The following is a 27,567-nucleotide window of genomic DNA, read 5'->3' on the forward strand; positions in this document are numbered from 1 at the left end:
TCACTAGAGGCGCTTTTGTACCGCTTTGAAGCATCGTACTCGTGGCTCAGTGGACGATTCTGCTTCCGGCCACCGAGCGTGACGGACGCATGATGACGGGCTCCGTTGGAGCGGCTTCAGCGGCCTTTTCTAGCCGCGGAAACAGGACGATGGAACAGGAGGGCACCTACCAAGTTGTTCTTCCAGGTCTGCCAACAGGTCGTTATGTTTTAAATACAGTTTTTTTGCACGCTGATATTACGGCGCGACCGTACCGGATTGAAGATTTCCGTGACGCATTGGCACCGCATTCGCTTCTTCCGGATGTTATCGCCCTGGGGGCGTATCGCATGAGCCATGTCTGGGCTATCACTTTCAAGGACGCGGACGCGGTGAAGAAGATCTCCAGCATCGGGGAGCTGCGTGTAAAAAACCGGCGCTGCCTGGTGATTGACCCGGCGAACCAGGACGTTCGACTGAAGCTCCACTGGCTTCTACACAATGTGCCTGATGAGGACGTGCGTGTCGCCTTTGCGCCCTATGGGAAAGTTACCGAAGTAGGCCGGGAGCGCTGGCGTGTGCAAGGTATGACAGAGAAGGGATCAACCACCCGGCTTGTCACCCTCAAGTTGAAAGCGGGCGTGAAGTTGGATGACTTGCCACACCAGCTGAGTGTTGGCGGTGAGTTGGCGCTTGTCGTGGTACCAGGCAGACCCCCGCTGTGCCTTCGGTGTCGCGGTACGGGCCACATCCGCAAGGAATGTCGAGTCCCGCGTTGCGGAATCTGCCGACGCTTCGGGCACGAAGACGACCAGTGTACTCGCACTTACGCGAGCATTACAGGCCCGGGAACCAGCGAGGACTCGTCCGAGATGCTGATGGACGAGGCGGATGCTGAGGAAGCAGCCCGTGTGGGTGGACAACCACAGCGCCAGACTCGGCCATCATTCACGACTCTGGTGAAGCAGAAGGCGGGGCCGTCCGGCGCAACAGATGGTAGTGTACAGGCGCAGCATAAGCCTGAACAGGACGACGATGACAAGGCAAAGGAGGCGGCGAAAGCCGCGGACGCTAAAGAAAGCAGCGTGGAGACCCCCGGCATTGATACCATGGAGACGAACCAGGAAGCGGCGAGCACCATTGCTGGAAAACGTCCGCATGAAGAAAGCGGAGACGTCAAGCTGCAGCCTGGCGGTAGCGGCGATGAGCCTCCGCCGAAGGCAGGGGGACTGAGACGCTCGTCTTTAAAACCGCGGCCGAACATTCCGGCCGACACGCGGAAGGCGGGGAAACCGCCTCCGTAGTAACACAGTGTCCTGGTCGGTGTCAGCGCCGGTTGTGTTGGTTGACCGGTGTCAAGAGGTCCTGGCAGTCGTGAGGAAGGCTACGTCAACCATGAAGGTAGGCACCATGCGGATAGAGGCGTTTCTTCTTCTAAGACATGGCTTTTAATCTTGTTGCTCCACTTCGAGTTGCGACCTTGAACGTCAGAGGTCTGGGAGCAAGAAGGCGACAATACCAGCTTAATCGCCTTCTTCTGGATAACGATATTGATATAATTGCTTTACAAGAGTCGAAAATAGAGAGCCAAGAGCACACTGACCGCATGGTGTCTTCCTTTCAAGCAAACTTTCATGTTTGCGTTTGTCATTCTGTTGGGACGTCGGGTGGGTGCCTTGTATTCATACGTAAGACGTTAAGAGTTAACGTAGAGGCTGTATTTGCATGCCCAAGTGGTCGCCTTTTGATTGCTGATTTCACATTTTCGAATTTTTGTTGGCGAATTGTTTGTGTATATGCTCCTAATGTAGAAAGCGAGCGTAAAATTTTCTTTGAATCCCTTGAGCCATGGTTGAATGGCGACAAGTTTTTGCTTGTACTGGGAGACTTCAACTGTGTGTGCGCCGCAGCTGACAGAGTGAAGTTTAGGCCACTGAGAGACAAGAGCTCTGAAGTTTTGAATTCTTTTGTGCATGAGTATGGTCTCGAGGATGTTGGCAATGTGTTTTCCACTGGGACCCACCCAGAATACACGCACTTTCAGCGGGAGAGCCATGCGAGACTAGACAGAATGTATGTATCTGTCGATCTTATGCCGCTATGCTCAAGTTATGACGTTAAACCTGTGCCTTTCAGTGATCATTGCCTCGTGAGCATGACTTTAGGAATGAAGGGCAGGAAATCGCGCTTTAACTGGCACTTATGGAAATTAAACACAAGGCTTTTGGAGGATGAAGGGTTCATTATGCAAGTAAAGACCAAGCTAGACAAACTGCTAGACGCGCAGCCAGCTAGTTTTGCAACTGAATGGGAAGGGTTCAAAGAGTGGGTAAAAATGAAAGCAATAGAAAAGAGCAGCGTGGCTCGCTATAAAGAGAAAGAAAAAGAAAAGGAAATGAACGGGCAACTTGAATGGATGCTGAGCATGGAAAATAGCGCGCCGGGAACTTTCACGAAAGAAATACGGGAAGTGAAATGCCAGCTCGAAAGAATCGACGCCTACAGGTATAGGGCCGCCGTCATACGCGCAAGGTCTGAAAAATTGTGGGCTGGCGAAATGCCGACAAAACGAGCGCTATCAGACGAGAAAAGATACGCTTGCCAGAAAGAAATTAGGAGCATCCGATTTGACGGCCGGACTTCGGAAGTTGCGAGAGACATTCAGTGTGCTATAGCCGAACATTTCACAGAACTTCTTAGCAATAAGCTCGAGACCATAGAAGGCTTCCATGTAGACTTCTTGAGGCTGGTGCCAAGACTAGATGATGAAATTAAGGAACGTCTTGAACTGCCTATAACTTTACAGGAGATAGAAAAAGCAATAGACGACCTAACATCTGGGAAAGCTCCTGGGCCAGATGGGCTAAGTGCGGCCTTTTATAAAACCTTTCGGCTTCCTGTTGCACAGTGCATGCTCCATGTGATAACTGAGGCTTATGAGCGCAAACGGGTTCCATTGTCTTTCAATACGTCCCACATCGTTCTAATTCCCAAGACTGATGATCCGGAAGAACGACTGTTGGTGGGGTCATATCGACCGATTAGTCTCACCAACGTCGACTACAAAGTATTTATGAAGGTTCTAGCAAAAAGACTGCAGTCTGTGATCACGAAATTGGTAGGGTCTCACCAGACGTGTGGAATTAAAGGCCGTAGCATCGCTACAAATATACATGTCGCACGCAACGTATTAGAGTGTGTCGATGCAGTTGGCGGTCAGATAGCAATGATGCAGCTCGATTTGGCGAAAGCCTTTGACCGCGTCTCCCATGAAATCCTTTTTTCCATCCTGGAACACTCCAAACTAGGGGACATTATAGTAGAGGGCGTAAAAATGGCCTACAAGAACTGTACGACCCGCATTATAGTTAATGGCGATCTCACTGACAAACTTGCTGTACGTTCTTCAGTAAGACAGGGATGCCCGCTTTCCCCCTTGCTTTTCGCAGTGTATTTAGAGCCACTATGCCTGGCAATTATTAACTCTGACCGAATTTCAGGTTACAGACTGCAGTCATCACACGTGAAAGTACTCGCGTATGCTGACGATATAGCGGCGTTTTGCGCTGATAGACAGAGCATCTGTGAAGCGACAATTGTGATTGAAAAATTCTGCGCTCAGACTGGAAGTCAGATCAATTGGGGAAAAAGCTCCGGTTTTTGGCATGGCGAATGGGACGTAACACCGGGTTGTTTTTCTCGGCTTCGATGGTCCACCTTGCCAACGCGGTATCTAGGAGTACCTCTGGATTGTTATCGGGATCCCAGCTCGTACTGGAAAGAAGAAACTTCGAGAATAAAAGAGAAAGCGGTCGCGTGGCAAGGAAGACAGCTATCAATGTTTTCCCGTGCCTCTATCTGTAATGTCTTTTTAATTTCGAAGCTCTGGTATGTCATGAATGTGCTGTGTGCGACCCGGACAGCTATTCAAAAAATGCATCGTGTTTTTGCTGTTTTTATTTGGGCGTCTAACTGGCAAAGAACCAGCCGAACTAACCTGTTTGTTTCCGTTAAAAGCGGAGGCCTTGGCCTGGCGCATCTTTTTTTGCATCAAGTGGTCTCGCGACAGGCACGTACCCAGGGGGGGGCCCGGGGGGGCCCGGGCCCCCCCCGAAATCAAGTGGCATACCCCACCCCCCCTCCCCACCCACGCCACCACTCCTCACACATTCCTTAAGCGCCGCCAGATCAATGTTGAGACTTGGCAACTATTAATCGGTCAGCATTATGCTGCCTTTTTCACTCCTTTTAGATGGCGGTAGTTATCGGCATCTCTTGTAATGTGAAGGACAGTTTTCTCATAGATTCCGCACCCGCGCGATTAACTCGAGATGCGTTCAGTTGTCACCATCTATTCAAACGTCACGCGCATAGCTGTTGCTTTTGTTAGTTCAACCTTCTTTGTTTAGGCTGATCCTTGGACCAGGAAAGGGATGCGGTTGTTACTTAGCTGGTCTGTACTCTCGTGGAACGAGTTGCGGCCGGAGAAAACGCCAATTGCGTTTAACTTTTCCCTTTGCTTCATTATTTCCTAGAGTTACGGCTCGCCGCGAGGCTGGCAGATGCCCGCAACCATATACACGTGAAATGGGTTAGATAAGGTGGGAAATAAAATAATGTGAAAGTGCGTCCATCAAGAAACCCTGCAATAACCCTTAAACCCATAAGCAAGATGACTGTCGCCCGTTACCTCGTTTGTTTTTCCCTAATTGTATAGCACTTTTCGAGCAAAATTGGCAACTGGAAACAAAAATCACAAGGAGTTGAGAAATTAAGCGATCTACTAAGGGAGAGAGCCAGGGCAACAGCCAAACTGCAAGGAAAATCGAATCCCAAAAAAGTTAACCGTTGTTTATGAGAATATTTATGGATCAACATCTTTTTATTTAAAAAGGAAGTAGACAAAACGCTGCCGGAAGTGGAGAACAATTACTTGCTTTGAATGACGCTTCTACAGTTATCGGTCGAACCGCCTCACGTAGCCACTTCTCTGCTGTGCTAGTGTGGGTGTTTAATCTTTCGCGGTGAGCGCAGTACGTACATCTAGAATCGCAGAGTCCTGCGCTCTACGCGGTTGTGTGGGACTGGCGGCCGCACAGCGTTACGCAATTCGCGGAACTGTCAAAACTGATCAACAAGGCGAAAATAACTGATATTCGAAACTATAACATGAGAAAGACTGAAGAAGTTGTAAAAAATGAACGCAGCCTGAAATCAGTAAAAACGCAACCTGGCTTGGGACAAACCATGATGTATACACTAAAAGATAATACCATCAGCAATCTCGAAGATATAGTAAAAGCAGCGGAAAAATTCTAAGCTTACCTGTATACAGTACTCAGAGGAGACACGATACCTCACTTAGAAACAGTAATGAACAGGATACAGAAACTCTCCTATAACTAGCGATGAGGTCAGAAGGGCCCTGCAAGAAATGAAACGATGAAGAGCGGGAGGAGAAGGTGGAATAACAGTCGATTTAATCAAAGATGGAGGAGACATAATGCTTGGAAAACTGGCGGCTCTTTATACGAAGCGTCTATCGACTGCAAGGGTCCCAGAAAACTGGAAGAATGCAGACATTATACTAATCCACAAAAAAGGAGACGTTAAAGAATTGAAAAATTATAGGACCATTAGCTTGCTCCCAGTATTATATAAAATATTTACCAAAATAATCTCCAACAGAATAAGGGCAACACTGGATTTTGTCAACCAAGGGAACAGGCTGGCTTCAGGAAGAGATACTTTACAATGGATCACATTCATGTCATCACTCAGGTTATCGCGAAATCCGCAGAGTACAATAAGCCTCTCTACGTGGCTTATATAGATTACGAAAAGGCATTTGATTCAGTAGAGATACCAGCAGTCATAGAGGCACTACGTAATCAAGGAGTACAGAACGCTCGCGTAATAAGCTTGGAAAATATTGCTACATGCGTGTGGTATTTGTTTGTTTGAACGAGGCGCGTGGGCGCCATCACTCCAGAAAAGAGGAGGAAGAACGAACTGGGCTCGTGTTGTGAATCTAACCGGTCATCGCTGCAACCGTTGTTGTAAATACAATCTGTAAATAGTTTCTCGTCTTACTGACTCGTCTTTCGCGTAAGAATATCTACAGAAGTTCTACAGCTACCTTAATTCTACACAAGAAAAGCAGGGGGATACCTATAGAGAAAGGGGTCAGACAGGGAGTCAATGCTATTCAATGCGTGCTTAGAAATATTCAAGCTATTAAACTGGGAAGGCTTAGGAGTAAAGATCGACGGCAAATATCTCAGCAACCTTCGGTTTGCCGATGACATTGTTCTATTCAGCAACAATGCAGACGAGTTACAACAAATTATTGGAGACCATAACTGAGAGAGTGTAAGAGTGGGGTTGAATAATAATATGCAGAAGGGGAAGATAATGATAAATAGTCGGGCAAAGGAACAAGACATCAGGATCGCCAGTCGGCCACTAGAGACTGTGAAGGAGTTCGTTTACCTAGTTCAATTATTCACACGGAACCCTGATCATGAGAAGGAAATTCACAGAAGAATAAAAATAGGTTGGATCGCATACGGCAGACATTGCCAGCTCCTGAGTGTAAGCTTACCATTATTATTGAAAAGTAAGGTGTGCACTCAGTGCATTTTGCCAGTGGTGACATATGGGGCAGATACATGAGATCAAGTTAAGAACCGCGCAAAGAGCGATCGAACGAAGATTGCTAGGCATAACGTTAAGAGGGAGAAAGAGAGCGGTGTGGATCAGAGAGCGAACGGGTATAGACGATATTCTAATTAACATCAAGAGGAAAAAATGTAGCTGGGCAGGTCATGTAATGCGCCGGTTAGATAATCGTTGGACCATTAGGGTTACAGAATGGGTACCAAGAGAAGGGAAGCGCAGTAGAAGACGGCAGAAAACTATATATTGTGCGATGAAATTAGGAAATTCGCGGGTGCTAGTTGGAATCGGTTGGCAGCAGGACAGGGGTAATTGGAGATCGCAGGGAGAGGCCTTCGTCCTGCAGTGGACATAAAACAGGATGATGATGATGATGATGATGATGACGATGGAGGCGGTGGGCCCCCCCCCGAAAAAAAATCCTGGGTACGTGCCTGTCTCGCGACTTATGTTTTTGCGTGATCAAAGTGATCCCTTTCTAAGATCTGTTATGCAAGTGCGCCTACAGAGACTGCTCCCTGGAAGGATAGTCTCCTGTGATAACATGTGTGGTGCTGTGACAGGATACTTGCGCGAGGTTGTACTTTCGTGCAAGATGTTGGAAGTACGTTTCAGCCCTGAATACCTATGTAATGTCAATAAGAAAAAGCTGTACAAAGCGTTGGTTGACGTGATGTTGCCGGTACCCATTTATCGGACACCTTACTTTGGAGGCCCAGGGCAAGATATTTTAAAAAGAGTTAAGAACATGCCCGTTAGACCTGTGGTCAAAACTTTTTTTTTAAACTGCATTCCGGTACGCTGCCTGTTAAAACCTGGCTGCATGATAAGGGTCTTTTCGTGCCATGGACAACAAACTGCTTGTTATGCAGGAAGCCCGAGACAGTGGAACATGTTTTCCTAGAATGTTGGGATCCAATTTTTTATTGGGATGTCCTTCAGAGGACGATTAAAAAGGAACTACCTTTAAGTCCTTACGGCATCCGGTACTTATCAGTTGAAAGTGAAGAAGTACCCTACGATTTAATTATGCTTCTTGGCCTCCACAGTTTGTGGAAAACGCGAATGCAGGTGCGACATGCAGACATAAATACAAGATCCACACGTGAAAACTTCATCGAAGGTGTTGTTTATCTTCGCGAATGTTTCAGGGCTCAGACTGATCCACCAGAGTGGATATCACTGTTTGATGATTTGTCACAAATGAAAAGTTTTTAGCACCACTCGCGTCAGTCCAAGTGTGGCTGAAGTGTTTTATCATGTTACTTTGTGTTATGCGTCCAAAAACGGCAATAAAGAAAAAAAAAACTCGTGGTTCAGTGGTAGCGTCTGCGTCCCACACTCCGGAGACCTTGGTTCGATTCCCACCCAGCCCGTCTTGCAAGAGTTGAGCCTGTTGGGCTGCTGAGCACGAGGTCGCGGGATCGAATCCCGGCCACGGCGGCTGCATTTCGATGGGGGCGAAATGCGAAAACACCCGTGTGCTTAGATTTAGGTGCACGTTAAAGAACCCCAGGTGGTCAAAATTTCCGGAGTCCTCCACTACGGCGTGCCTCATAATCAGAAAGTGGTTTTGGCACGTAAAACCCCAAATATTATTATTATTAGAGTTGAGCCAAAGCCGCTTCTCCTCTGTCGTGACGTCACGGTGTCACGTGGTTTCAAGGCGACACCGCCGCGCCTGAGGAGCTGGGTTGAGCTCTCGTAATATGCTTCGCATAAAAAAAAAGGCACGACCACGCAGCCGACAGGATTCGAACCTGTGCGGGGAGACCCCAATGGATTTCATGTCCATCGCCTTAACCACTCGGCCACGACTGCGCACATACGCACTCGAACTTCTGCGCCACAATGACACGCACTTAGGAACGGCTGCCAGAAAAAAGAGGCACGACCACGCAGCCGACAGGATTCCAACCTGTGCGGGGAGACCCCAATGGCTTTCAAGTCCATCGCCTTAACCACTCGGCCTCGACTGTTTTTTTTTATTACCTTTCTCAGGAATGAAAGAAAGCGATACAATCTCTAATTCACACTACATAAGGTAAATAGAAACGCTTCCCGCTTTGGGTAAGCGTGGGTATTTAAAACCGCTTCAGGTTGACAAGATCATCTAATACAGGTATCCATGCTGGTGGATCAATCTGTGCTTTATACATCTCACGAATAAACGCAATACTTTCTTTGAAGTACACTCTGGCTGGCTGGGCGTTCATATCTGCATGATACACTGCCATTCTGGTTTTCCAGATGCTGTGAAGACATAAAGCCATAAACATGTCATACGGCACCCCTTCATCATTATCGGTTGGGAGGATGCGGATGCCATATGGGGTAATCGCTAACTCTTTCTTTAAAGTACGTTGCAGTATGTCCCATAAGAAGGTGGCATCTATGCAATAAAAAAAATATGGTCGATAGTTTCTGGTTGCTTGCACAATATGCAGTTTATCGTCCAAGGCACGAAAATACCCTTCTGCTCTAACCATGGTTTAACGGGCAGAGTTCCGGTGTGCAAGTAAAAGAAGAACGTTTTCACCGTGGACCGTACTGGCATCCGCTTCACCCTTTTCAGTACGTCTTTGCCTGCTCCTGTTGACAACATGGTGCGATACAGTGGTTCTGGCATACATACATCAACAACATCTTTGTACAGTTTCTTTCGTGTGAAATTGCTTAGATACTGTAATGAGAACCGTGCTGCGAGGAACTCGTAAGACCAGACGACTTCTCGCAGGAAGCCTCGTACTTTCGGCCCATCAATCCGATCAGACGACAAAATAAACGCTGGCATAACGTCACACAATCGCATTTGAATCACAGTACGTAGGAACGCCTTGCTTTGCTCTCGCATAAAGAGAAATCTGGACACTACCTGTTTTAGAAACAAATGCGCCAAGTCCAGTCCACCACTTTTCACTGACCGGAATAAATTTGTACGGATTGTACGTTCCCAAGTTGATCAACATATATACACTGCTAGCACCCTGTGGAGTCTTTGAATGCTTGCTCTCGTCGCACACAGTACTTGCAGAACGTACCAAATCTTTGCTACAAGAAAAAGGTTACACACTGTTGACCTTGCAATCTCCCTCCAAATTTGGTCGATTTTTCTTTTATTTGTTCCGCTTCATTTCTCCAATAATCACTAGTGTCTTTGTAATGATATAAAGGCACCCCTAGGTATTTTGTTGGCGAAACCGTCCACTGCATGCTTTCAAAGACGTCCGGGGTATCGTCCCAATCCCCATTCCAAAAGCCCAAAGATTTGCTCCAGTTGATAACGCTTCCGGTCACTTTACAAAAACTCTTCGCCACACTGATGGTCTCACGTTCCGCGCCCGCGAAGAAGGATCCTCTCTTGGGGTTGGAAATCCAACGGAGGCATGGACAGAGAGGGACAGAATGACCAGATACTGTGACATTACAAAATTTTATCAAAACTCAAGGCGGGTTTATCCGCCCCCTAACCCCAAACTCGACAGGGCCCAAGCGGTAGACTGGCGGCAGCTACAAACAAAGACCTTCCCCAACCCCGTCCATCTCAGGAGGATATATCCGGACGTCTACTCAGATGATAACTGCAAGCTATGCAGCAGGGCTCACGCAACTCTTAGACACATTCTCTGGGAATGTGACGTTATATGCGAAGAAAATGCAGTTTCCCCAGATGAAGCTGCGGCGCGATGGACGGCCGCGTTGCGCAGCTCAAACCTCGAAGATCAACTATGGGCCATCCAGCAAGCCCGTGAGGCGGCGAGGAGACAGGATCTCCGGACCTCCTCGGGGGCGGCCTAGGCCCAGGCCACGAATTTGCCGGATTGTTAATAAAGTTGGTACCACCACCACTGATGGCACTCCTGACACTTTCTTGGTCAGAACAGAAAACTGCAATATCGTCAGCGTACGTAAGTAGCTTAACCTCGCTTGTGCTCAACCTAAAACCTTTTATTGCACTCGATGACATGATTTTCAAACAGAAAGGCTCCAGGTACAGCGCGAACAGTAAAGGAGACAAAGGGCATCCTTGCCTAACAGAGGATTTTATCTGGAAACTGGCAGTTAATGATTTATTAATTTTAATCCGGCTAGAAATGTCTGCGTAACACATTTCTATACCTTCTGATAGGACCTTCTCGACAGTGATGTGTTCTAGAATGTTGAAAAGGACTTTATGCACAACTCTGTCGAATGCCTTCTCTAAATCCAGTTGTACCATGGCGACCTTCCCGCAGTACGCATCACAGCACTCCAGGACGGTTCTAGCCACGTGTACGTTTGTTACAATGGACCTTCCTTTTAGGCCGCAAGTCTGATGCGGCCCCACAAGCCTGGTTATAACACTTTGCAGTCTCCTACCCAAAACCTTAGCGAAGATCTTGCAGTCCGTGTTCGTTAGGGTTATCGGTCGATACGCTCGTACAGAGAGCAAGGCAGCTGAATCCTCTGTTTTTGGAAAAAGTACAACATGGCTCTGCCTGAAAGAAGGAGGCAACTTCTTTGTTCTGTATGCCTCCTTTATTACGTTATGCAGGACAGCTGCTATCTCCGTTTTAAAAGCCTTGTAGAATTCTGAGCCAAAACCATCAGGGCCTGGCGATTTCCCTGCACTCAATTCATCGATTGCCCCCTCAATTTCTGCAACGCTGATTGGTGCTTCGAGATTTGTTTTAACTTCTGCTTCAAGTTTTGGCATGTGTCTAAAGAAATCGCTTTGAAAACCTTCCACAATCTGTGGTTCGTGGCCAACTAAATCCCGATAATAATCAACAAATGCGCGACGTATCAGTTCCTCGTCTTGCACAACTTCATCTCTGTACATTATCGCTTTTATTTCATTGCGCGACGCATAGTTTTTTTCATCTGATAGAGCGCGTTTGGTTGGGGTTTCACCCATATACATTTTTTCCGCACGCGCTCGTACAACTGCGCCCCTGTACCTTTCTGTATTAATAATTTCTAGTTTGCTTTTAATTTCTTTTATTTCTCTGGCAAGGTTACCCGGGGCTCTAGCTTCTGCATTCAAATAAAAATCAAGCTGGCTTTGGAGCTCAGTTTCTTCTTTATTTTGCTTCCTCCGCAATGCCCCGGCTCTTTCGATGGCTGAGATTTTTGCGCGTTCCTTAAAACGTTCCCATGCCTCCGCATAGCACTCCGGTTCATTTGCCAGTAGGTCTCCAATTTTCCCTTTTGTTTCCTTCATATATACCTCATCATTGAGGAGTTTAACACTGCATTTCCACAGCTGCCAGTTAAATTTCGCCGGTTTCCTCGGACCTAGCGCACACACAACCAAACTATGGTCGCTAAAGAAAACGTTTTTAATCCCATACTTGTTGCAGACGGGTGCCAAATCTGCCGAAACATAAATACGATCTAATCTAGCGTGGCTGTCCCCCTGGTAGTGGGTAAACCGAGGCAATGTGCCATTTCACAGGAAGCATCCTACATCTTCCAACAGGTGACTTTTAGTCAGCGCTTTTAGTACTGACACACTCGCATCTCGTATCGGTGCATCTCTTGTCCTGTCTTCTTCTCTGGATACGCAATTAAAGTCCCCCATCATTATAATTGCCCTATCACAATTCAGATAATGTTCAACACTTTCAAAAAACAATCTGCGCTCACTTGGTGCATTTGGGGCATGTAAACAAACTATTCGGAACTTCTGGGCTTGCAACGTTATGTCACATACAATAAGTCGTCCAGTGCCACACGCGTACACACTTTCAACAGATATTCCTGTGGAGTGCTTCAAGAACAGCGCACAACCACCGGCTGTACCCACGGCATGCGCAACGCATACATTGTAGTACGCCCTAAAAGGTTCAACCATGCGGTTTGTTCCTTCCTGACTTTCGATCTTCGTTTCCTGTATGGCAATTACGTCCAATTCATTTTCCATAAAAAGTCGACTCAGCTGGTATTGTTTTCTCCGTGTCGACAGGCCCCGCACGTTAAGAGTGCCTACATAAAGAGGCGTTTGGAGAGTAACAGCCATTTTTTTTATAAACACAAACCGCATAGTATCCCTTCCTTGTCACAAGACGGCAAAACACTCACATTTTTATAGAAAATCCCAGTCGTTCCAGCCATTTTGATTAGAATTTAGACTTCGTCGTGACGACGTCAACACACTGTCTTTCCGGTCCCTTCCGCTGATAGTGTCCGGTTGGAAAGAGAAGGCTCGACACCTTTTCACGTCGCCGGCGGGGCCGGCGGTTTCCGCTCGGGCCGTGGCTCGAACGGTATTTTCGGTGCAGGTTTAAATGTAGTCCTTCAATGGGGTGACGTTTTCACAGGCGGCTCATCCGTTGCATTCTGGTCGGTCTTGTGCCATTCTTTTCCGTCCTCATGGAGTCGTTTTGGTGCAGGGCTGCTGGCACTTGCCATAATGGCGTCTGTAGTCTCAGGGGCTTTGCTCGACACTCGCGCCAGGTGCAATGTATTGGCTCGTTGGAGCGCCCATCGCCAGTGTCTCTACAGCCTCTGTTGAAGCGATGGCTGTGTCTTCCGCAATAATGACTGCAGCCTTTTACTTCACATGTGACACGTTTGCTGCCCCAGTAGTTCGCGAGCTGTCTGCCTCGGGGGTAGTTTCGGCCGCGTCTGCCTCGTCCATTAGATGTTCCGTCGACAGTTCATCGCTTGCTTTGACTCCGGCCACGTTTGCGTAGTTTCGCATGCAGGCGCTTTCATCGTGGCCATATCGCTGACATCTGGCACAACGCGGTACCCGGCAGTCGCGCCTGATATGGCCTGTGGCATGGCACCTCAAGCACAGCGGTGGGCGTCCCGGCGCAACGAGTAGAGCCATGATTCCTGCAACCCGCAACTGATGGGGTAGATCTTCTAGAGTTACACCAGGCTTGAGCTTTAGACGAACCGTGCGCGTAGACGAGCCTTTGTCAGCTATTCCGTGCACTCGCCAGCGCTCCTTGTAGATATCGCTTGCTTTCCCGTACGGTGCTAGAGCAGAGCGCACTTCTTCGTCCGCAACATTATGTAGCACCCAGTAAAGCTTGATGCGCACTTCTTGATTTTCGGGGTCAACCACAAGGCACCGTTTCTCCTTGACCAGAACTTCCCCAATTCCTACCATCTTCTTTGTAGCTTCTGCACTTTTAAAAGTGACGGCCCAAACATGGTTCATGTGGAACGCCCCCAAAGCTATCACTTCAGGAAGCACTCCGAGATGAACCAACGTGTCCCGAAAGTCTTCTACACTGTAAGGCCTGGCTTTCAGATCCCCGTGAAGAAAAACAGTATTCGCAACAGATGCCCCTGTTGGCAGCGACGGCAGAATAACTTGATAGTCCAGGGCTTCATCAGCAAAAAACCTGTTTCCGCGGCCCGACTGGGCCGCTGATACCGCTCCGGCGGAGCACATTCCACACGCGTCCGTTTGCTATCACAGCCGGAAGTAGAAAATCCCGGCCCCGACTGCGCACATACACACTCGCACTTCTGCGCCACAATGACACGCACTTAGGAACAGCTGCCAGAAAAAAAAGGCACGACCACGCAGCCGACAGGATTCGAACCTGTGCGGGGAGACCCCAATGGATTTCAAGTCCATCGCCTTAACCACTCGGCCACGACTGCTTTTTTTTTATTCGCTGATTGGTACATCACACGTTAAAGAACAACAGAACAAAATGCATTTACAGAAAATATGACCATGAAAAATGTTTGAAAACGTCAAACACGCTTTGTTTGACGTGGGGATGATTATAATGACATGAGGTCATTCAGAACGGGTAGCCATTCCGGCTGTTCTTCGCCTGCGCAATATACATCCCTGGTGTGAGCTATACTTTCTATAAGGTATTCTATGGCTGGGCGTGCCTTTACATCCGCATGCCTCACCGCCATACGCGTCTTCCAAATTGCGTGCATACTCAACAACATAAACATATCATACGGTATGCCACTTTCACACTGAACCGGCAGAAAACGAATACCATATGGTGTTATAGGGAAATGAAGTTCAGTAAAGTTGAAAGTTGGGCTAGTTGGTGAGTGATCATCGTACCTTGCTGGTGAAGCAGCGCACTGACACGGACACAGAGAAGACAAACAGAAAAGGACGACACTCGCTGCACTCGCAACTATTTTATTTCAGAACACATACTTCATATTTATATACCCGCGCACCCTCAGGCGTCAAAGAAAATCAAGGCAAGAATACAGGCATCTTTTAACAATCATTTTCCCGCGCATACTCGGGCGTCGAAGATATGGCACCTATCTATCATGGTGTGCAATCCCATCGTAAGTAGCAACCCTAACGACCATTTTTGTTAAACAGTTTTTTTTCTTCTTTTTAGTGTACTTCCAAAAAGGTAACCTTACCATTGCTTAGATGTACAGATGGCTGACTGATACAACCCTCTCCCCTCTTGTGAATATGAAAGGCTTCGATTATTTCCCTGGTTAGCTGATCCTTATGGTGTGATAGAACTGTGGTGTCATTGTAAAGCGGCCAGCACCCATGTTGTGAGCAGTGCCCCTTAATGTGGGAATGAATGTTTCCCCCCAATGACTACCATATATGTGTCACTACCATATGCACACAAAATTGCGCATAACTTAAAAAACGTAGGTGGCAGATATGGTCTACGAGTAGTTTTTTCAGCGCCTAACAAACTCGGAAAAATATGTGCCGCACTGGATCGTAGAGTTTCAACTAAAGTAAAAGTAAATGGTCGTAAGTGCACAGTCAAGCATAAAGAAAAACTTGTTGAGTGCAGGTCATGTGTAGTTTACTGTTTGCCCATATCATGTGGAAAAGTATACATCGGCCAAACGGGTCGGTGTGTAAACACGAGACTTTCAGAGCACAAAAGGTCATTGGGGGGAAACATTCATTCCCACATTAAGGGGCACTGCTCACAACATGGGTGCTGGCCGCTTTACAATGACACCACAGTTCTATCACACCATAAGGATCAGCTAACCAGGGAAATAATCGAAGCCTTTCATATTCACAAGAGGGGAGAGGGTTGTATCAGTCAGCCATCTGTACATCTAAGCAATGGTGAGGTTACCTTTTTGGAAGTACACTAAAAAGAAGAAAAAAAAACTGTTTAACAAAAATGGTCGTTAGGGTTGCTACTTACGATGGGATTGCACACCATGATAGATAGGTGCCATATCTTCGACGCCCGAGTATGCGCGGGAAAATGATTGTTAAAAGATGCCTGTAATCTTGCCTTGATTTTCTTTGACGCCTGAGGGTGCGCGGGTATATAAATATGAAGTATGTGTTCTGAAATAAAATAGTTGCGAGTGCAGCGAGTGTCGTCCTTTTCTGTTTGTCTTCTCTGTGTCCGTGTCAGTGCGCTGCTTCACCAGCAAGGTACGATGGTGTTATAGGGAGGTCTTTCTTTAATGTTCGCTGAAGGATGTCCCAGTGAAATACGGCATCCCAACAGTCCAAAAAGATGTGATCAATACTTTCCGGCTTACGGCACAAGAGGCAATTAGTACTCCACGGAACAAATAGGCCCTTTTCCTCTAGCCATGCTTTCACGGGCAACGTACCAGTATGTAGCTAAAAAAAAGGTCTTGGCTGATGGCCGTACTACCATTCTTTTGATTCTTTTAAGGACATCTTTTCCGGGCCCGATTGCATACATGGTGCGATACAAGGGTTCTGGCATCATTACGTCGATAAGATCTTTATACAACCGTTTTTTCTTAACTTCGCACAAGTACTGCAGAGAAAAACGAACCTTTAATATACTGAACGCCGATACTACTTCGCGTAGATAACCACGTATACCCATTCGCCCCGCACAAGAAGTCGATACAATGAATTCGGGTAAATAACAGCATAGTCTAACTTGTAACATGGTGCGCAAGAATGGATGACTCTGATCACGTAGAAAAGTAAACCTCGACACTCTCTGTCTTACAAACAAATGGGCCAATCCCAGCCCACCAGCTCTCACTGATGGAAAAAGATTTGTACGACTCGTGCGTTCCCATTGGGATCCCCAAACAAAAGTGGCAAAGATTCTGTGTATCTTCTGAATGTTTAGCCTATTCATGCACAGCACCTGAAGCACGTACCAAACTTTCGCTGCTAAAAAGATATTGCAGACTGTTGACCGGGCGAATATCGAGAAGTTTTTCCCTCCCCACTTATTTACTTTCTCTCTCAGCATTTCTGTTTCGTCCTTCCAATATTCATCTGGATCTTTATAGCCCTCTAGTGGCACTCCGAGATACTTTGTGGGTACGTCCCTCCATTTCACATTTTCGAAAAAATCTGGCATTGCCTCCCAGGTGCCATGCCACAGACCTACACATTTATCCCAGTTTATTGCACTACCTGACCACTTGTAGTACTTGTCAACTGCTTTCACAGCTTCGCTAATACTTTCTCTGTTTTCACAGAAAACGGCAATGTCATCAGCATAAGACAATAATTTGACCTCGGCCAAGCTTGAAACCACGTACTTTGTTATTGTGAATTATGCTCAAACAAAAGGGCTCTAAGTAAATAGCAAACAATAAAGGGGAAATTGGACACCCCTGGCGAACGCTCCTGGCAATATGAATACTTTCAGTGACTTCTTTGTTAATGACAATGTTAGCCTCACAATTTTTGTATGACATTTTCACACCTTCCAAGATAACATTCCCGACATTCACATGTTCCAATACTTTAAAAAGTACGTCATGCACTACGCGATCGAAAGCCTTTTCGAGGTCTAATTGCAACATCGCGATTTTCCCGCCCCATGCATCACAGCATTCTAGGATGCTCCTCGCTGTGTGAATGTTCGTTTCTATTGTTCTGCCCTTTATGCCGCACGTTTGGTGATGTCCTACGATTATTTTTATTACAGTCTGCAGTCTTTTGGCTAACACCTTCATGAACACCTTATAATCTACATTGGTGAGGCTTATAGGACGATAAGCACTCACCGATAAAACCTTCACTGGATCATCACTTTTGGGTATCAGTACAATACGCGACCTTCTAAAGGATGGTGGTGCATCTTTTATTTCGTACACCTCAGCGAAGAGCCGCCAAAGAGCCTTCGAGAGGTCATGCTTAAACGCCTTATAAAAAGCAGCCCCAAGTCCGTCTGGACCCGGCGTTTTTCCTTCACTTAGATCGTCTATTGCTCTTTCTATTTCGGTTAAGCCAATTGGCATTTCAAGGCGTACTTTGGTTTCGTTATCTAATGTAGGCATTGGTGTCAAAAATTCACCGTGTAAAGAGGTCTCACTTTTACCGCTGCATCCCAGCAATCCTTTGTAGTATTCGACAAACGCTTGTTGGATCATCAATTTGTCCCTTGTAATCTCTTCACCGTACGTTATCTGTGTTATTTCCTTACGTGAAGCGTACCGCTTCTCCTCGCTCAAGGATCGTTTCGTCGGTGTTTCGCCGAGCCAGAGGTGTTCTGCGCGTGCGCGTATAACTGCGCCTCTGTATTTTTCTATATCCATTATTTCAAGCTGATTCTTTATTTTTCTTATTTCTTCATTGAAAGTGCCTGGCTGCGCGCTCTCGACTGTCAACAAGAATTCCAGCTGACACTGTAGTTCCCTTTCTTTTCTTTTTTCATTCAGGTGTAAAATGGAAGATCTCTCGATAGCGCTAATTTTTACTTCTTCCTTAAACCGCTCCCATGCGTCAACAAATCTCCCCGACTCAAACAAGTGCATTTTTTCTATAAGTACTGTCACATTGTCTACAAAGACTTTATCGTTAAGTAATTTGTTATTGAGTTTCCACAACTTCCACGAAAAACCTGACCTACTTTTTTTACGCCTATTGAAAACATCACGAAACTGTGGTCAGTAAACGCTGCCGGCTTAACCTCATAACTGTTGCAAAGTGGTACAAGCACGTCTGCCACGTACGCTCTGTCTAAACGTGAGTGGCAATCACGTTGAAAATGTGTATAGACAGTGCCACTTCCTTTTTGCAGTACATTTCCAACATCATCAAGTCCACACTCCTGCATAATCGTAGATAAAAACAAAGCACTTTGATCCCGAACTGGCAATCCCTTGCTACTATCTTCGTTCAGGCATACACAGTTAAAATCATCGAGCAGAATCACTTTTCTTTCACATTTTAAATATCGTTCAACAGTTGCAAAAAACCTGAGACGATCTTTAACGCTATTTGGTGCATATACACAAATGACGCGCCATTTCTGAAACAAGAACAGAAAATCACAAAATACAATTCGGCCACCTTCACTAGAATAAACATATTTTTCCACAAGACCTAAAGAACTACGCAAAAAATGGCACAGCCTTCAGAGGTGCCAAGGGAGTGACATACGCAAATGTTGTACAAAAACCTAAAAGGTTCGACCATGCGATCCGTTTGCTCCTGAGTTTCAACCTTGGTCTCCTGAACAGCTATCAAGTCAAGGTCATACTCGCGGAAGAGACGACTGACCTGATATTGCCTTCCTCTAGACCGTAGTCCACGAACGTTTAATGTGGCAACCCGTAACGCGGTTCTAGATTGCGAAGTCCGCGTGCCAGTAGGAACGGATCGCATGGTTCCTACCTCACACATAGGCCCGGCGTCGCCGGTGCAAAACCTTGGAGGACTTGCGGGTATACACACACACGGCGTGCACCCGCCACACACGTCACTTGATGCTGAAACCATTCTAGCCGTGTCCTTTTCCGTCTATGGTCTTAAGGCCCTTGGTTGAAGCACAACCCTCGTTGCTAGGAGGGTGGCTTCCGCGGCGGTCGGGTGCCCGCTCCAATGTTAGGTACGGGCTTAGTGGTGGGTCGCCTGCCCGTGGCCACCTTCGCCGCCGGCTCACTTCCTGCCCCCTTGCCTAGTCGGCCGCCGTCAGGAGCGACCTCTTCAATCGGTCGCTTTGGAGTTGCGCCACTTACGCCTGCACTCACGACGTCCATGTCTTCTGGCTGGCTGTTTGACGCGGTGGTATCCTTTCCTTCGTCTTTGTTGTTTTCGTCCACTGGAGCATCGTTGACCGCTTTGGTTGGCTCGATAGAATGCCCGACCTCCTCCGCGCGTTCCACATTCTTTTCTTTCTCCGTCGACAATTTAGAAAGGGGCGTGTACACAGGCTCCCCCATTCTGCTGCTGGCTGCTTCTTCTGCGTCAACTTGGTCCATGATGTGCTCCGAGACACGGTCAGCGGTAACCGTACCTGCCACCTTAGCATATGTCTGAGTGCATTCGTTGTCTTCATGACCATAGCGCCTGCACTGGCCGCACCGCGGTATTCGACAGTCACGTCTAATATGCCCCGTTCGGCGACACCGTAGGCACAGTGGCGCTCGGCCTGGCACAACCAGAAGTGTCGTCATGCCACCCACTCGAAGCTGATGTGGTAGGTCCTCGATAGTAACTCCGGTTCTCAGTTCCAGTGCTACGGTACGAGTCGAAGTTCCTTTGTCCGTGATACCATGGACGCGCCATCGCTCCTTCGTTACTTGTGTCACCTTCCCGTAGGCCGCAAACGCGGTGCGTACATCTTCATCCGGTACATAATGCAAAAGGCAATGTACAGGCGCTCCCAGAATAATTCGGAACGCCACACACGCGGCCGCTCGCCGGCGGAGCGCATCCGTGGAAGAAGTAGTACCATGGTCTGCGCGTGCGCCGTCTCCCTAGTGAGCAAGGTTGGCTCCCTAGTACATCTAGTTTGTGTTTCCTTGCTCCAGAACGGTAGCCCTAGGTGCCCCTTAACGTTTTGTCAAGGGGGGCTGGGCCGGTGGTGTCTGTGACAAGCTGTGTCTGCGCATGCACTCGCCTTGGAACATAAGCGCTCGCGTCTCCATGTTCGCGTGCTTGGCTCTTTTTTTTTCATTTTTCGTGTGGGTCGTATTTATCATTTGCTAAAAAGATTTATGGTAGGTTACCGTGACAAGCGCTGGCAAAGGGCGGCGAACACGCCAATCGCTTTAGACGAAACAGTTACGTTAGGATTTTTTTCTTTTTTTTACTATGGAAAAAATAAACCCAGTGTTCTTCCTGTTATTTATATTTCCTATGTTCTCCTTTCTACTTTTTTGCATTCAGCTCACACAGCCTACCCTTGATTATCATTGTATATTTCCTCTGCGCAAAAGAAAATGAGTATCTTCGCCAACAAACGCCGACTCGCGATCAATACGTAAGGATACTCGCTGCCAATGGTCCAGATTCCGTGATTGATTGGCGCACAATATATACGAACCCCGTAACGGGGTGCGCCAATAAATGACTAGAGTGGTGAAGAGTTCATTAGAGTGCCCTTTGCATGAAGTGACTTCCTGTGCGCGAAAGTGGCCTTGATGAACGTGCCGAGTTATTTCATTTTGTGAACTCTTTTATTGCCACTATCGCAGACACACCCGTTAAGAGGAGTCATGTAATAGTGGAAATTGTCCTCGTATTGCGAAGCTCGTAGTAACACGGATAGGGAGACATTTTACTAAGAGCTAATACTTCGCAGGACAGGCTAACACGGTGGAAAAATAAGGCAGCATTGCCGTTGTAGCCAAGCCGCCCCACTAGCACGTAATCACGCAAAGCATTGCTATCTCCCAGACGGGATGCAGACCATGGCGAGAATGCGCTGCAAGGAATGCAGGAGCCTTTATTTGTAGATTACGGTCATGCATGCTGTGCTACAGACATTCATTCGCCCAGCCCCCATGGCACAATGCTAAAAGGCACCTAGCGCTACCTTCTTGGAGCAAGGCAACGCCAATCTAGATGCACTAGGGAGCGAAACTTGCTCGCTACGGAGACCGCGCATGCGCAAATCTTGCCTGTATTTATCCGCCGGCGCGCTCCGCCGACGAGCAGCTGCGCGTCCAGCGTTCCGAATTATTCTGGGAGCACCTGTACAGCGATGAGCACATAGGGTGAACATGCGAGCGCATGGCCGACGGCACTATTAGCGCCGCGTCACGGCAATCGCTGGAAGTATTGCACATGCGCAGTATGCGCTCTGCGAAAGAATATTTCCACCGCGCGCACCACGTCACTGGAGACGCTCGTTCGTCGTCTGCTAGCCGCATTTTTGTCTGCTGAGCTGACACTTTCAGTACTTGCTGGCCCATCTGGTAGAAAATGTGGTGCGTCAATGAATAAATCAGCATGAGACACTTTGCGTTTCAACTGTTTATTGGACTAAACTGCAAGCTTGCAGTGTAAGGGGAACAGACGTACTACAGGGAAATAATATATTACAATTTCTAGAACCGAGTCACGTCACCACTGACAGCAACGACTGCCGCTGTCCTGGACGGTAGCGAGTCATAAAGTGCCTGCACATATTCGTGATTGGCCTTTAGGCTTTCCGACTCATGGCTGACTGCAGCCCACAACTGATCGGAAGTCGCGGAATGAAGGGGCTTTCTTGCCAAGGCAGCTTTCAGGTGGCCCCACACGTTTTCAATAATATTAAGGTCCGCCCCTTTCAATGGCCATTCCAGTACGGGTATGTGCTGCTCTGCCTGGAAGTCCTTCACAACCCTGGCCGTGTGGATCGGCGAGTGGTCTCGCTGGAAAAGATAGTTGCCGTCGGGGAATAAACTGCTCGCATATGGCAACAGCACATCGTTCAAAATACTGCAGTATTGCTCAGACGATAAGTGCCCACGTATGCGGTGTAATGGTCCTAAACCATATTGCGAAACCGCACCCCACACGCTCACACTCGCTCTCCCGCTGGTAGAGACGCGTTGCACGTTGTCTGGATCGTTCCTGCATGGCGTTGTTAAATAAAGTAAGAAACCCACTCTTCAACGAAAAAGTTTACGTTACCGTGTTCGTGGCTGTCTCCACACAAGCACTCTTTGGTTTTGTCGCGTCGAAAACGCAGACTCGTCCGAAAAGATGACACGTCCCCAGTCTTCGGTTGTCCACGACACGTGCTGCTCAGCGAACCGCCGTCGTGCTTCCCTGTTGGCAGCCGTAAGTAGCGGCTTCTGTGCTGCGACGTAACTGCGAAGGCCTGAACTACGCAGGCGACGTCGAACAGTAGTGTCCGAAACGTCTAAATCCAACTCCTCGCGAACTGCTCCGGCAGGCAAAAAAGTATTCTCGACAACAGCTGCAATTTTCGTCATCTGTGGTAGCCCTAGGACGAGGTGCACGTGGCGCATCCCGAATGCCACCTTCGTTCTTATATGCCTGAATTATTCGGTTCACAGTCTTGAGAGGCCTACCTACTAAAGAGCCGATGTATCGTTGGAAATAACCTTTTAGTGAAAGGTCAACGATAGAGCGTCTTTGATGATCCGGAACTCTAGCCATAATAGCATTTGGCGACAGACTGAACGTCTGCGGTAGATGCTCGGTGTTTTATATGCTGCATTTGCATGCGGAACAACTATGAAGATATTAGTTGCGCCCCACATAGCTATGTGCGTTTTTTTTCAGTTTTGTTTTCTTGAAGCACTTCAAATGCCGAAAGTATCAGCTCACAAGGCAAAAGTTCGGCTAGCAGACGATAGACGGGCCTCTTCAGTGACGTGATGCGCGCGGTAGAAAGACAGCCTCGCTACACGTGTGCTGCGCATGTGCAGTGCTTCCAGTGATTGTCGTGACGCGGCGCCAACAGTGTCGTCGGCCACGCGCTCGCGTGTTCCCCCTAACTGTGCTCATCGCTGTAGCTTTAGCCGAACGTCTTGCTTATTTGGGTCGATAACGAGGCATCGCCTCTCCTTTATCTTGACGTCACCAACCGCGAGCATCTTCTTCATTCCTTCGGCTGTACTGAAGGTCACCGCCCATACGTGGTTCATCTGGAAAGCCCCCAAAGCAAGCACCTCGGGCAGCATTCCCAGACGAACCATCGTGTCGCGGACATCTTCCACACGATACGGTCTTGCCCTTATATCTCCGTGTAGAAAAACAGTATTTGTAATACACGCACCTTTAGGCAACTGTGGCAGAACGACTTCATATCCTTGGTTTTCTTCGGCAAAAAACCTGTTTCCACGACCCATATGGGCCGCTGTATCCGCTCCATCGGAGCTCATGGTGACACAACCTTTCGCTAGCGCATCCGGAAGTGGAATCACTCGGCCACGACTGCGCACATAAGCACTCGCACTTCTGCGCCACAATGACACGCACTTAGGAATGGCTGCCAGAAAAAAAAAAGGCACGCCCACGCAGCCGACAGGATTCGATCCTGTGCGGGGAGACCCCAATGGATTTCAAGTCGATTGCCTTAACCACTCGGCCACGACTGCGCACATGCGCTCTCGCACTTCTGCGCCACAATGATACGCACTTAGGAACGGCTGCCAGAAAAACCCGACCACGCAGCCGACAGGATTCGAACCTGTGTGGGGCGACCCCAATGGATTTCAAGTCCATCGCCTTAACCACTCGGCCACGACTTTTTTTCCTTTATTGCCATTCTTTGACAACTGAAACAGACATACAGATGCCGTAAGGATGTGTAGTGCTCTGGTGATATAATCGCCTGCCGTCATTTGGCAGGAGTGCATTGTTAGAACCGTTTTAGACAGACGAGTTCATCTAACAAGGTAGCCCATTCAGGCTTATCTAGTTGGGCATTGCAAGCCTCGCGCAAGAACAATATACATTTAGTAAATGCTCTCTAGCTGGGCGAATAACCAGTCTTTCATGCCCGACGTCCATGCGTGTTTTCTACAGGCTGTGTAGAATCAGCGCCATAAGCATATCATAAGGAACACCACCTACATTGGCAATTGGAAGGAAACGGATGCCGTACGTTGTGACAGGCAACTCCTTTTTTAGTGTACGTTGCAGAATGTCCCACAAGAAAAGTGCGTCCGAGCAGTCCAAAAATATGTGTTCGATCGTCTCTGGTTTTCTACACCTGCTGCAATTGATCGACCATGCGACAAAGAGGCCTTTTTCTTGTAGCCAAGGTTTGACTGGAAGAGTTCCAGTATGCAATTGGAAGAAAAAAGTTTTAACCCCAGATCTAACTGACATCCGTTTCACTCGCTTCAACACTTCTGCTCCTGTGCTCGGTGAATACATAGATCGGTACAAAGGAACAGGCATAGAAACGTCAACTAGGTCCTTATACAATTTTTTCTTCGAACAATAGCAAGATAATCAAATGAAAAGCGAGCATGCAAGAATTCTACGGACCAAGCTACCTCCCGTAAAAATCCGCGGAGACTTGTGCTATTTGCCTTTCTTGAGGTTACGATAAATTGAGGTAACGCATTTCGTAAACGTAGTTGGCCCTCTGTTCGCAAGAACGGATCCTTCTGATCTCGCAAAAAAAGAAATCTTGAGACAACTTGCCTCAAGAACAAATGTACCAAACCAAGGCCTCCTGACTTCACCGACCGAAATAAATTAGTGCAGCTCGTTCGCTCCCATGTGGATCCCCATATAAATACAGCGCATGCTCTGTGTATCTTTTGTACGGTCATTCTTGACATGCACAGTGCTTGCAGTACATACCAGATTTTTGCAAAAAGAAAAACATTGCATATGGTTGATCGCGTGAAAATCGATAAATTTCTGCCTCCAAACTTTGTTGTTTTAACTTTAACTTGCTCTAGTTCTTCTTACCAATAGTCTTGTGTATCATGATAATATTGCAGAGGTACCCCAAGGTACCGCGCTGGGGTCGTGGTCCACTGCATATTTTCAAAAAATTCGATTTTATCATTCCAATTACCATGCCAGATGCCCAATGACTTACTCCAGTTTATCGCACTTCCGGTAACCTTGCAGAATCTGTTCGCCACTTTTACTGCATTAGAGATGCTTTGCTTGTCTCGACAGAATATAGCGATATCGTCTGCGTACGCCAAGATTTTAGCTTCTCTGGAGTCCATTGCCAATTCCCTTATGTTATTACTACTAATAACCTTTAAGCAAAATGGTTCTAGGTACAATGCAAAAAGTAGAGACGATAATGCGCATCCTTGGCGGAGTGCTGACTTAACTTCTATCATAGCCGTAGGCAGTTTGTTAACTATTAGTTTCGGAGATACGCCAGCGTAGCATATTTTAACACCTTGCAAAAGAACAGAACCTATCTTGGCACGTTTTAAAACAAGAAAAAGGATTTCATGTGACACTCTGTCAAACGCTTTTTCAAGATCAAGTTGCAACAGTGCTACTTTTTCTGAGAAGGCGTCACAACTTTCCAATATTGTTCTCGCTACATGTATATTGGTGACAATGGATCGTCGTCTTATGCCACATGTCTGGTGCGATCCTACTAATTGTTGTATCACATTTTGGAGTCTCCGTGCAAGAATCTTCGTGTATATTTTATAATCTGTGTTTGCGAGACTTATCAGGCGGTACGCTCCTGTCGACAGTAGTACATGAGGGTCTTCGGACTTCGGTATCAACACCGTGTGACTCTGACGAAAAGAAGGGGACAGCACGAAGTTCTCATACGCTTCCGCAGTTACTTTATGAAGGGCAGTGGCTATGTCTCGCTTAAAAGCTAGGTAGAAAGCGGCGCTGAGACCGTCTGGCCCTGGCGTTTTTCCGGAACTTAGTGAGTCGATCGCCCATTTTATTTCTTCTAAAGTAATCGGTTCTTCGAGCCTTTCCGTTACTTCCCTTTCAAAGCTTGGCAATAGCGAGAGGAATTCAGTATCGAATCCTTCATCGCGAATGCGTCTTGCCCTAGTAGTTCGCAGTAATGCTCATAAAAAGCCTGTCTTATTGTTTCTTTATCTCGTACAACCTCAGTGCCGTATGTTACGGCTGTTATCTCGTTACGCGAGGCATAAGCTCGTTTGTCCCCGAGTGAGCGCTTTGTCGGCTGTTCTCCGCACCAGAACTTTTCTGCGCGTGCGCGTACGACCGCCCCTTTGTATCTTTCAGCTTCGAGTAGTTCTAACTGGGATTTAATTGCTTTTATTTCCTTCGTATACCTTCCGGGACCGACATTCTCAGCACTTAAACAAAAATTGAAATTATTTTGCATTTCTAATTCTTTTTTATTTCCCTCTCGGCGCAAGACACCAGACCTCTCTATGGCTAACATTTTAACGTCTTGTTTGAAATTCTCCCACGCTTCTGCATAACTTTTGCATTCTGTCTCGAACCATCCGTGAAGGCTACCATTAACACCCATCAAAAATAATTCATCTTCTAAGAGCCTAAAGTTAAATTTCCACAACTCCCAGTTAAAACCGGTCGGCTTTTTCGGACCAACTACAAAGTTGACTAAGCTGTGATCGGTAAAGGAAGCATGATTCACTTCATATAGAAAACACAATGGTATTAGATCCGCTTAAACGTAGGCGCGATCCAACCTGGCATGACTATTTCGCTGATAGTGGGTGAATGGTGGCGTCTCTGCATTGGACATCACATCCCCAACATCCTCTAAATTGTATTTTTCTATCGCTACGTTCGAAGACTGCACACTTGCATCATGAATAGGTGGGCTTACAACTCTGTCTTTTACAATACAGACGCAATTGAAATCACCCATCATCACAACAATTCGGTCACATTGCAAATGGTTTTCAACACTTTCAAAGAAATTATTTCGGCCGTTCACCTTGTTAGGCGCATACAAGCAAATGACGCGCCACTTATTATCACAGAAACATAAATCGCAAACAATAAGCCGGCCACTATAGTCTGTGAACACAGTTTCTACTGAGAGGCCTATAGCGCTTTTCAGAAAAAGCGCACAACCACCTGAAGTACCGCATGCGTGCGAAACACACACGTAAAAACGTGACCTAAATGAATGCAACATTTGATCCGTCCCTTCTTCACTGTCGACTTTTGTTTCTTGTACACCGATTACGTCAAGATTCTTTTTCATGAGCAGGCGACAAAGCTGATATTGCTTGCGCCTTCCTGCAAGGCCTCGAACATTAATTGTACCAAATCGTAAGGCTGTGTCTAGAAGTATTTTCATGGTAATGTGAGGGAACACGTGAGACTAAAGT

The 27,567-nt window shown here is 47.2% G+C and overlaps 2 protein-coding genes and 3 non-coding genes across 8 annotated transcripts in view; 2 read left to right on the top strand and 3 right to left on the bottom strand.

Annotated features, from left to right (window-relative positions):
* LOC135913489 (hemicentin-1-like) overlaps nt 1-27,567 on the top strand; it is a 708,068-nt gene that overhangs the window by 105,338 nt on the left and 575,163 nt on the right. The window lies entirely within an intron of this gene.
* LOC135913466 (uncharacterized) lies at nt 93-1,679 on the top strand. Its single transcript, XM_065446026.2, has one exon. The coding sequence runs from the start codon at nt 93-95 to the stop codon at nt 1,281-1,283; it is 1,191 nt and encodes a 396-aa protein (XP_065302098.2). The 3' UTR covers nt 1,284-1,679.
* TRNAS-UGA (transfer RNA serine (anticodon UGA)) lies at nt 8,397-8,478 on the bottom strand. The gene has a single exon. It is a non-coding gene; the product is annotated as a tRNA-Ser (tRNA).
* Nucleotides 14,181-14,262, bottom strand: TRNAS-UGA (transfer RNA serine (anticodon UGA)). Its single transcript has one exon. It is a non-coding gene; the product is annotated as a tRNA-Ser (tRNA).
* Nucleotides 23,793-23,874, bottom strand: TRNAS-UGA (transfer RNA serine (anticodon UGA)). The gene has a single exon. It is a non-coding gene; the product is annotated as a tRNA-Ser (tRNA).

This window comes from Dermacentor albipictus, unplaced genomic scaffold (assembly GCF_038994185.2).
Source record: "Dermacentor albipictus isolate Rhodes 1998 colony unplaced genomic scaffold, USDA_Dalb.pri_finalv2 scaffold_14, whole genome shotgun sequence".
Lineage (NCBI taxonomy): Eukaryota > Metazoa > Arthropoda > Arachnida > Ixodida > Ixodidae > Dermacentor > Dermacentor albipictus.

Excerpts from the sequence above, each read along its gene's own strand:
- LOC135913466 (XM_065446026.2), top strand. The coding sequence starts at position 93 with ATGACGGGCTCCGTTGGAGCGGCTTCAGCGGCCTTTTCTAGCCGCGGA.